The 12,099-nt window shown below is 38.4% G+C and overlaps 1 protein-coding gene across 1 annotated transcript in view; it reads right to left on the reverse strand.

Moving 5' to 3' along the window:
* CNTN3 (contactin 3) overlaps positions 1-12,099 on the reverse strand; it is a 331,683-nt gene that overhangs the window by 27,369 nt on the left and 292,215 nt on the right. The window contains exons 14-19 of the mRNA XM_042977355.1: positions 9,077-9,194; positions 8,063-8,221; positions 7,814-7,963; positions 5,831-5,901; positions 4,582-4,816; positions 2,001-2,116 (exon numbers count right to left, since the gene is read on the reverse strand). Of these exons, the coding sequence (XP_042833289.1) occupies positions 2,001-2,116; positions 4,582-4,816; positions 5,831-5,901; positions 7,814-7,963; positions 8,063-8,221; positions 9,077-9,194 (849 nt within the window). The remainder of the gene's footprint in view (positions 1-2,000; positions 2,117-4,581; positions 4,817-5,830; positions 5,902-7,813; positions 7,964-8,062; positions 8,222-9,076; positions 9,195-12,099) is intronic.

Consider the following 12,099-nt stretch of genomic DNA (forward strand, 5'->3'; position numbering starts at 1 on the left):
CCTATCTGTCCCAACAATGCCACTGCTGTAATCATTTGGGAGCTACCACGGGCTGCCCACCACCTTTCAGTGCTTCCATTCACTGTCCTGGAATTAAAGGAACTTTCCAACTAAATGTTCTTGGCTTCCTTTAAAATGCTGATAAAGTTGGTTTGCTGTATCTGTGTGGGGTTTTACTTCTTTAAGTCTGGGCAGCTCTGTCTCTGATTAAGTTTCTTCGTGTCAGGACCTGAGTGTCCTGTGTTTAAGGGGCAAGAAGATATTTCCCTATGGATGCCTACTAAAAATATACATTAATAAGACTCATTCCTAGATGTTTGGGTTCAGGGAGTCCAGGGAGGGCTCTGGGGGTTCAACTTTAGCAAAAATTTGGGTAATTCTGGTGCAGGTAGCACATGGTGCCCTCTTAGAGCATCATTGCTTTAGTCTGCTTTTTCTCTATGTTATCATCAATATTTATTCAAGTCAATGTTTGGTTACCAGAAACAGAAACTCTCTAAGTTCAAATATAAAGGGAGTTTACTGAAAAGAAGGGCAAGGTGCCATTATGAAAAAGAAGACAGTGAGGTGACTTAAGAATTGCACAATTGTCAAAGAGGTATTCTGCGTTGCTTTCCCTAAGCCTTCATGGGTCTCTGTCTCCTCCATTCACTGGAGTTGTATGGGAATATGTCTGTTCCATCTCATCTCTGCAGACCAGCTTTGTCCTGCTTGCCTACGGCCTTCACTTGAGAAGCCTTAACCGAGTCCTAAATTCGACATATCGCTGCATTACACTCAGTGATTACAATCTCTATATTGCTTAGTGCAACATAATAAATAAGAATCTGACTAGCTCAGCTTAACTGTCTATGGATCTGATGGCCACCGTGGTGCAATAATTTGAGGTTACTTAGGCAAGTGGTGGGGTCTATGGTCCTGTGTTGCAAATGTGCCTGTGAAAACCTGTCACTGAATCAGGAGTTACAAACGTGAGGGAAGTTTCCAAAAAAGATGGCTCTGGGTCGGGATGAAATCATAACTGTAACTCTTGGAATATCACTGTCAGAGAAGTCTTAAGACTTTTCATCTTGTGAGTTCTCAGCTCAACTGCTCCCACTTCCAATTGCTCCCTATTAAACATGGCGCCCAGTCTGGATGGTTCTTCTCAACATTCAAAGCCATTGGAGCCTGGCTCTCCTGTGTCTATCTGTAGTTGTCCTTCCCACAGGATCTTTCTTCTGCAGGCAAGTTTCTACTCCTCTACTTCTCCAACATGCCTTCCTTAATCTGGAATGTTTTCCATTTTCTCTGTGTCTGCTTACTTTTCCTTTTTAAAGTTTAGATTTATTTTGAGAGAGAGAGAGAGAGAGAGAGAGATAGAGAGAGAGAGTGGGGTGGGGCAAAAAGACAGAGAGATTCCTAAGCAGGCTCTGCATTGTCAGCACAGAGCCCAACACAGGGTTTGAACTCACAAAATCTTGAGATCATAACATAGGCTGAAACGGAGAGTTGGATGTTTAATCCCAGGTGCCCCCAAACAGAGTTCTTTGAAAGTAAGAATTAGGTCCCAGACTTAAGGCAAGAATTAAGTTACAGACAGCTATCTTCTCAAGAACCTAAAAGAGTGCAATGTAACAAGGCCACCAAAAAAGTAAGACAAAGAGCTGGAGGAAAGAGTTTTCCTGTTGGCATAAATATCTTTGAACTTAATAATGCAATTCAATCTCATTCTTATTTTCTAGTCAATCTATTTAAAAGATTTAGCCCATCTGATTGATATATGATCTCCTTCCATATTACTGTTTTTTTTTTCCTTTTCTATCCCAAGTTATTTTCATTCAACTCATTGAGTTAAACTCAATATCCACTGATAATCACATGGGACAATGTGGTGGTAAAATTTCAATAAAAGTCAGACTTTAGTTAAGATGTCATTGTTAAAAAGAAGTTTAAATTAAAGGAGACAAGGTACCACAGCAACATACATATACAGTCTAATTAGTTTTAAAAGAAATTACCTCATAGCCAAGTAAATGTCCATTGCTTAACTTCCAAGGAATGGTGTTCCATGACACTTCAATTTCTGAGGAAGACAGGCTATTTGCAGACACTTGAGATGGAGCTATTGTAGGCTCTGTTTGGCAACAGAAAGTGAAATACAGTTATTATTTTGGTACTTAATTCAAAAATCTATTGAAGCTTTTGTTTTCAAAAAAGTACTATAATGTATTTGAAAATTCAACTAAGTAGATTATAACATTATTTGAAAACATGAACCATGTCTTGGTCTATTTCCATTCCTTGGGAGTCAATGGGCTTTTCCTTGCTAAACAGCCACAGGAACCTGTTCTTTCCTCTGTTGTACTTTTTTTCTTGGTACCTTTTCTTCCCTTCTTTTCCTTTGTTCTCTCCCCTTCATCCCACAGCTCTTGCTTGGGCACTCCTATGCCCACAAAGGCTGTCTGTTTATTTATTTATTATGTTTTGCCAAACAAAGTCATGCTTTACAGAGTTCATTTATTCAATAAGCATTTAGTGAGTGCCTTCTGTATTCAAGGCCCATAACAGGGGCACACTCAAGTAAGATGGGCCAACTTCCAGGAGTTCACTGTTCTGAAGGAGTAGACAGGCATGCACAGAACTTATAACACAACAAAAAGATCCTTTTGTAATAAACAACTCTTAGCAGCTTTAGGGGCTCACAGTGATTCTCTCCTCTCAGGGCACAGCTCTGAGCAGAGGCTCCCCCTGCCCTGATATCCATTTCTGTGTTAAATGATCCTTCTTCTGGGCCATGCTTATTGATAGTGAGACAGAGTCTTGGTCCAAGGAAGGACCTATCGGATTTTTTCTCCTGAGTATTCGAAATTTGGTTTGGACAAATAAGGAAGGAGTACTTGAGGTCAGTCAACCTCGTGTGACACCCTACAGAGGTAGATGGTTTCTGAGGCCCCAGAGCTTCTCTGATTAATGATCTTTATGAGGTGTGCTGTTTAAAACTTCCTTTGATTGGATAAGTCCTAGTATATTTCCACCAAGTCCCTTACCTTTCTCACAGATAAGTCAAATCTGTTTCTGATGTTTGAAATAGAAAGACCTTTACCGAACTCATCATTAGTGGCAAGAATAGTAACAGAAGGAGGAAAGGGCAGAGGAGGAGAGGGCGAAAGTCTGTAGTTGTCCCTCCTTCTAATTGCCAGCCTTTCCAATCCACGGTGCACAGGGTAGGCAGTGTCTGAAAACTCCCTGGTTAACTGCCATCCTTCCACAGATCCCTGCCTTTGTAATGAAAATCTTTGGCAACTCTTGGAAATGGGGTCTGGCTATTAATATGAAGGCTTTTTTTTTTTTTTTTTTTTGCAACGGTTTATACTACCTGTTTGTTTTTCTCTCCGAACTCTGTAGAAAAAGAGAGGATAAGAATAGTGTCGGGGGTATTAAAAAAATTGAGTCTTCTTATTATTTTATACACAACAACTGTGGACCATGTTTTTCAATTTACTGCAAGGTGCTGGGGGTAGAGAAGACACCGTATAATCACATTTCATGAGTTCAGAATGGTTAAGAGCGAAGGCTCTGGGTTAAAATACTAGCTTAGCAAGTCTGTATGGAGTGTGGCAAGTCTATGAATTTCTCTTATTAAATTTCCATTTTCTTATGTATAAATGGACAATGATAATAGTGCCTACATGTAATTCCTCCTTGGAAAATCCAAATTAGATAAAGTCTGGCAGATGGTAAGTATTCAATACATGTTAGCTCCTGTCATTCTTATTAAGTAGAACCCCATGTGAGAGCCAATATTCAGCTGCTTTTGTCCCATAAAATGGCAATTTCATATGATTCTCCTAATAATAATATTTTCTAAAGAGATACCATAGTTGGGGCAGGTGTATAAGAAAGGCAGAGAAGTGGAATGGGTCCAGAGTGGACTTGCTGGAGCTGGTGCATCACATTCTCGAGTCTGCCCATTGCACACCTCTCCATGTCACACTTCCTGTCCTCTCCGTCCACCCTGCTAACATCCTATTTGCAGGTCACAGGAAACACTATAAAACCTGAGATTAGGGCATTCCCAAGAGAGTATCTTAATCTTATCCCCAAAAGAAGAAAGTTGTGGAAAGCTGTGTTGTTCCTTGCTTCACAAACTGGGACTTGAATGCACTCTTCATCAAGATTTTTATAAAGGTTATTTACTTTGACAGTGGGGGAGGGGCAGAGAGAGAGGGAGAGAGAATCCCAAGCAGGCTCTATGCTGTCAGGTTGGAGCCTGACTCAGGGCTCAAACTCCCGAACCATCAGATCATGACATGATCAGAAACCAAGAGTTGGCTGCCTAACCATGTGAGCCACTTAGGTGCCCCAGCTTATCAAGAGATTTTTAACCAATAGTTATATCCTCTGATTAGTTAGTGAGTCTGGTACTTCCAAGTAGGCATGGTTGATGTTTACCACCTGAAATGTGAATCTCACTGTGACTTCAGTTATTATCCTTTGGAAGAAATTTATCTGAAGTCACAAAGAACTTCCAAATCAGTTTTTGGAGCATAAGTGGTTTATTAGGTTGGAACTGATATATAATCAAAATGTTTTCCATACCTTCTTCTGCAGAGAACACTGTTGTCACCGGGCTAAATGGTCCTTCGCCTTTGTTATTATAAACACCCACTTTAACTTCATACAGTGAAAATGGCACGATGCTTTCATTCCTAAAGACATATCTTGGGGTATCAGGAGATGTAACCACTGTCTGGATCCAGTTGGTAACTCCAAGGGGACGGAAAGCAACTACATAACCAAAACCTTCACCATTCTGCAGTTCTTCAGGGACTGGCTACAAAGGAAAGACATATTAAATTACCCTTACACATGAGAGTGAGATAAAAATAAATGGAGCTATAATCCTTATTCTTTTGCAAAAGCCATCAAATAATAATTGACATCGTATTAAGCGGTTATATAAAAAAAAGGAGAAAAAGGTCAGTGGCACAGTCAGCTGCTTTTAAACAGACATATGCCACTCTTTCATAGCCATCCAGATAACTAATTAGAATTTTCTAAAGTTATTCAAATCTTTTTGAGCACTCTGTAGCTCCAATGTGACTTATGTATCATAAGATACGCTTTTAGTTGAATATACCTCATCTCTTAAATCAAATAAAAATCATCTAATCCCTAATGTTGAGTCTAAGGAAAGAAATTGCCCACTGATTAGATGGTTAAATACAAAAGGAGTAAAACTATAAAAAAAAAAAAAAAGAAAGTAAAAACAGTGTATTAAGGTCAAAGTTGTGTTTATATCATGTCAAAAATTCCTACTGACACTCCATCACGATCTCTTAACTTTCTAGTTTTTCATCAACATCTTCAAACAACACAGCCAATTCTCATGCTTTCTGACTTCAAATGTGTTAATTAAAATTTTTCCTAATTACAACATAAAGCAAGAGCTGAGAGCATGGCCAGGAAGCAAGCACCTGCTGGAATCAGTGGGTGTGCATCAGTGGGGTTACAGCTGCATGGAAAGCCGTGAGGACAGCTTGAGAGAAAACAGCCAGGACTTGACTCTCACCCCTATGTTTACCAGCCAAATGACCCTGGGCAAATTATTTAATATTCTCTATGCCTTAGTGTTTTCATCTATAAAATGTTCCAAGAGTGAAATGGAAAACAAAACAAAACAAAACCATACACAAAATGCTGGAAACAGTGATCAGCATAGAGTGAGCATTCAAAAATTTGAGCTACTAGCATTACCACCCCCTCCAGTACCACCACCAGTGCCACTCAGGAGGCCATGGTGGGAACAACAACCCCCCGTGGGGGAGGATGGTACCCAGACACTTACATCCCAGGTTATCACCAGCTCAGACCGGCTCCCACCTCCTCCACTGACTTCTGAAGGAGGCACTTCTGGAACTGTGTAGGTTAGAGACACAGAGATAAAACCCTATTTGCATTTGGTGACACTTATGTGAAAGAAGATTCAGTGCTGCCTCTTTCTTTTTTTTAACGTTTATTTATTTTTGAGACAGAGAGAGACAGAGCATGAACGGGGGAGGGTCAGAGAGAGGGAGACACAGAATCCGAAACAGGCTCCAGGCTCTGAGCTGTCAGCACAGAGCCCGACACGGGGCTTGAACTCATGGACCACGAGATCATGACCTGAGCCGAAGTCGGCCGCTCAACCGACTGAGCCACCCAGGCGCCCCAGTGCTGCTTATTTCTAATAGTTGAAGTAATCTGATCACAGGCACATTATACATATGCGTATGTGTGTATCTGGATCATATAAAACATATATGCAATGTGTGTGTGTGTGTGTGTGTGTGTATCTTTGGGGAGATCAAATAATTTACATTTGCATGAAATTATCAAAGATTCAAAATATCTCAAATAGTAAGAAAAAAATGACTCTGTATAAAGGTTAATACAACAGGGGAAAGTGGTTCACTAGGTATGATGGGAAATGAATCCAGCATGAACATTTAACTTGGGAATATTACACAGTAGAGATCTAACTGGTGAGCCAACATTGGCTTTACCTAAAAAAAAATGACCTAGACTCAAATCCTCAAATCTTGTTAAGACCTGCTCTTTATAAACCTCACACAGGTGTCAGATTCCTTACTTACACTGAGAACTTCATGCTTCCTAAGTTCTATGACATAACTAGAATAGAAGTTCCCTGAAGGTGGTCTTTGTTCCCAGCTGTATCCACCATATCTAGAACATGCTGAGCACACAGTAGACACTCCTTAAATATGTGTTGTGGGGGGCACCAGGGTGGTTCAGTTGGCTAAGCATCTGACTCTTGATTTCGGCTTAGGTCATGATCTCATGGTTTGTAAGATCAAGCCCTGCCTCTACCTTTGCACTGACAGTGTGGGGCCTGCTTGGCATTCATTCTCTCCCTCTCACTCTGCCCTTCCCCTACTCCCATGCTCGTTCACTCTCTCTCTCAAAGTAAATAAATAAATATTAAAAAAAATATGTGTTGTGTGAATAAATAAATGGACTACAAAGATCAGCAAGGTTCCCTATTTCTCATAATTCCTGCCGGAAATGTCACATGCATTGTCCTGAGTAAAAAACCATCATTAAAATTACTGAAATGTATTCCTTGACTTCTATTTTGGCTTAGTATCTAAAGTGATATGTGAGCTGTACTTCAAACATCCTTTTAATTAGTATTAATTAATATTAAAGATTCTGAAAAGGAAAGTCTATTGATTCTCTCAAATGCCTCAATAATGTGATACTATGTACACTTCCTAATTTCCAGTTTCAATGTTAGGATATTATAAAAGAAGTCTTATGGTTAATACTAATAGTTTCCCCAAATATAAAATTTTAACAGTGATTCTCTCTTAATCATTGAGGGGTCAAAATATTCATAATCACCAGTAACTTGAGCTCATTCATGGAGCATGGTGGCAAAATGAGATTTCCTAGCAGCAGAACTCCCAAATGTCATTATCCTACCAATTTGTCAATGCTTGTTATAAATGAAAACAGCATTTCCCTTGTTAACAGGGTGACTATGTCAGATAGTAATTATAACCTTAAGTGACAAAAACATATTCACTCAACATGCACTAATAAACGCTGATGATGGACTGAACTTTTGGAAATGTCACATTACATTAGAATCACTTATATGAGTGTCTTTTGACAAATGCCATATGGCCAGTTCTGCCATTAGATAGGTCAGATAATTGCAATAATGGATTTTTGAGGTTGATTCCCTGCTGGCCTGGAGACCAATGCCAAGAGAAATGGACATACACACCCTATTAACCCATTTGACTCAGAAAACAAAAACACTAACCTGCCTCTTCAGTTCTTACTTTTTCTGAGGGCAAACTGGGTTCTCCACCTCCAATTTTGTTGCTGGCTACAACCCGAAATTCATATTCCACCCATGGATTTAACTCGACTACAGTAGCTGTGTGTGTTTTCCCATCAATGATTTCAGGCACTAAAAAGGAATATATCAGAGAAGTGACAGTCTGCATGTCTTGGTGCTGACTTAAAATCCATTTATATGTACCAATGGCATTTGACTCTCTTCTTTTACCTGTTGTGGCAGTTTGCCAACCCACGGAGAAAGGGGTCCTCGCCTGGACAGAATAGGATATAACTGGGCTATGGTTATCTGTACCTTCTTTCCAAGAGAGTTGGGCTGTTGTATCTGTAATTTCATCTACCTTCACATTTTCTGGTGGTCCAGGTGAACCTAAGGAAGACAAAAATGCAAACACTCGGTAGTAATTCCATAAATGTCATCTTTTTTTATACCAAAGTGAAGAATGTGTGACATGATCCATTCAATACCTACAACTGATTCTAATTTCAAAACTACTTGGGAAGAAGGGCATCTGCCTAGCAATACAATAACCACTTTTTCTTTTTGACATTTCTGCTTTTAGATATTCAATCTGGATGTGAGTCAGTAATTTCAAAATCATGGTATTCTAGGCCTGCAAATGACACCCGCTTTTTGAGGCCTCTGTTCAGTAGGATTACTGCACCTTTCCAAATTCTGCATCTTTTACTTTTGGCATGATTTCTTTTCTTTTAATTTACTGATGCACATCTGTAGTTCCTAGCTTGCTGTCTGGAGTTGTTTTATTCTATCATGTCCTCTGGTCCTTTTTTCAGCCCAGTAGCAAAGCAGTACCATGGACAGTAGCTTGGATTGGCAAATTCTCTCAGGCATTCTGGATGATCCTGGTGTTCTGGAAGTTGTCATATATATACTATCACTATTCCCTTTCATATTAAACACTGTCGCTGTATTAATGACATGCTCAAAAACACATCAGCTTGGCAGCAGCTGTGAAATGCTTATTACAGTGAGAGCTATTTGAAGGGCAGAGCTGAGATATTTATTTTGTTGAATTAGCATCCATCCGTATTGTCACATCCTCTATAGACTATTTGGGGGGGGATCAAATCAATAACATAACTCACATGCTCATATGTGGTCTCATGGTTTTTCCTCCAGTATGAAATTATTAGTGGAGATGTAAAACAAACAAACAAACAAACAAACAAACAAACAAAAAACCACTGAGGCATTCATATCTACCTCTTACTATGAGGTCGGCGGCAGATGAAACACTGTCCACCCCCGTCTGCACCATACACACATATTTTCCACTGTGTTTCAGCTGAATGTTTCTGATCATTAAATCTCCAGATGAACTCTGTTGGGAAAAAACAGGTAAGGAACACACTGTCATTTTGAAAACACAGACAGTCTTGAAGGCTGTAGCCAACAACACCATGGAGATGAAACTCATATTTAGAGAGAAGACCAAGGTGGTTCAAGACTGTAGATTGCTACAATGGAATGTATGGAAATAAAAACATGTTAAAAACCATATGTGATTGCAGATATAGATTTCTGTATCTAAATAAATGACAAGCTTCCTTCTGGGCATTTATGGCTTCAAAAGTAAATAAGGGCAGAGATTATGGCCTCAGAGTCTATTTACTTCCATCCACTAGGATGACACTTCTTTTTATATCCACAGCTCAGCACCGGCTCAACTCTTCTCTCTGATTCCAACCTCTCTGCAATTATCTGCCTGAGAAGAGGAGAGAAGCATTTAGGTATCTGGTGGGAGATAAATACAGCAGGACAAGAGGATTACCGTGGTTGAAACACTTTTCTGAACACATTGGAGCTTAAAAAGCCTAAAGCCATTTAATTCTTTCAATACAGAATTTAGGAACAGTCAGTATGAACCCCTCAATAAGAAGAAATTAAAACACTTTAAACCTGAAAAATAACAGCTGTCCATAAAGACATTTGCTGGCATCCTCTAGCACCAATTAATGGAGCAAATGCATTTCTAAAAGCTCAACTTCAAATGTCCTCATTTTAAAAGAATATAAAATCATGTTCATAAAAGTATTTACTGCAGGCCAGTTGCACGCATTAGTAAAAATATGGATTAAAATAAAATGATTTGGCAAGCAAAGCTCTTTGAACATGATCACTTACTGAAAAATCTCTAAACTGGTACATAAGAGGAAGCAATAGTGTTTATCGTATTAATTAAAAGGACAGTTTTACTCTTAAGTTTTCCTAGTATTTTTTAAAAGATGGATTCCACTACTGTGCTTCTAGGTAATTTCCTAAGATCTCCTACAGGGTAATTCCTCAAATATTGCTTCCTATCCTTTGGATTCTTAATGGGCTATATATTTTCTGTTGGTCAGATTCTGTGGCTTTAGCCTGAATTTCTTGAGTACTGGGAGAAAGCAGATGTGAGGTGATTGATGGCTGTAATTAAATGATAATCCAAAAACTGTTAAGTTTGCACATTTTACTTTCAAGTTGAACTTTTTTCTTTCCCTCCCTCTCTTTCTCCTCAGGGTTATTTAGAAATTTATCCCCAGGACAAAACTTTCAATGCTTGCTGACCTTTAGAAACTCTTCAGGTTTTATGAGCTCCATACACTCACAGGAGGTTGATTATCATTTCTATAGAAATCTCTTTTTTTCAGGGAAGTAAGAACCGTTACTATTAAATTCCATCAAGGCATTAGGTCAGTTCTTATTCTTGCTTATGTTTATTTGCTTATTTTGAAAGCAGTTCGGTAAAAGAAAATTGGAACTGGACTTTCTTTATGCCCTTAGACATATAAATACATCTTTTAGGCACACTTGCTGTTTGTATCTGTTGAAAGAGTAAGGAAGAGACAGATATTGACTTGTCATTTCTTTTCACTTATGGTATGAATGGGTGAAGAAAGAAATAATTAGTTTGCTTATGTCAAAACCAAATCATCTTCCTGAAGAAAGGTAGTTGGGCTCACCATCAGGGAAAATAGAATTTTTAATTATCTTTTTACAATGTAGAGTGGAAAAAAGAAGCAATTAACTGAGAGGTGTAGACAGCAGGAACCAGTGACTTTTTTCCAGCACTAACATAAAGTTGAGCGGATGAATATGTAAATGGAAAATAAAATTTAGCAAAATTTAAGATGGCTGCTCTCTTTAATTTCTGTCTCTCTCAATAAAGCATATTTGTATTGTTCCTCTTCAACTGTTTCTTCTCTCTTACTCTATTTTTTTAATGGATCAGTACAGAGAATTAAGATTCATCTTAACAAAAGTTCATTGAATGTTTGCCATGTTAGGTTCACTCAAGGATAGCAAAGTATCTAATACATGGTCTCTGCTCTCTAGAATGTAAACCCATGCCAGGGTAACAGATATATACATGTGAAACAAATTATTTTCATAAATATAGAAAAGTTATGTATTGAAAGTTAAACTAAATTACATGCCACAGACCATTTGTAGATAACTTTAGAATTAATGAGATAGAAAATTCCAAGCCCTGCTGAGGATTTGGGAGGAACTGGAACTCATGATGATTAGTACAACCATTCTGGAAAACTAGAAGTATCCACCAAGGCAGGACATAAGCATAATCTATGACCCAAGAATTCCATTCGTAAGTATAAACCTTACAGAGATGTATGCCTATGCTCATCAAAGACATTTACAAAAACGTGTGTAGCAGCACTGTCCATAAGAGATAAACTATACAAACAACTTAATGTCCATCACAGTAAATAAGTAGTGGAACACTCACTTAAGGAAATACTATTAGACCATGAAAATGAATGAACCATAACTACATACGTCAACATGGCTGAGTCTCAGCATCAAAGACATAAATCAGAAGAGATAACATTATAGTAATCTGTCGTATCACAGATGTAGATTGTGGTTTTCTTTCAAAGGATGGGTACCACCATGAAGATTTCTAGGATATGGGTCATGCTGTTTCCCGATTTCAGTGCATTTTTTGGTCGAATATAATAGCTCTCAAAATTCAGTCATTACTACATAAGACTATATGTTTATATGCTCCACATTAAAAAGGGGCATAGGCTGAAGTTGTAAAATAACACGATTCTAATTCTAAACTCCAATTTCTTTCACAAGAATGAAATATTTGATAATAATAATGTAAGTAATTGTGCCAATTAGAACATCCTATAATTTCTTATCAAGATGTAATTGAATATTCTGACATTGCAAAAAGATAAAAAAGGAAAAGAAAATTCCCAAGGGAAGTTTCACTTATG

The sequence above is a fragment of the Panthera tigris genome, chromosome A2, assembly GCF_018350195.1.
Source record: "Panthera tigris isolate Pti1 chromosome A2, P.tigris_Pti1_mat1.1, whole genome shotgun sequence".
Lineage (NCBI taxonomy): Eukaryota > Metazoa > Chordata > Mammalia > Carnivora > Felidae > Panthera > Panthera tigris.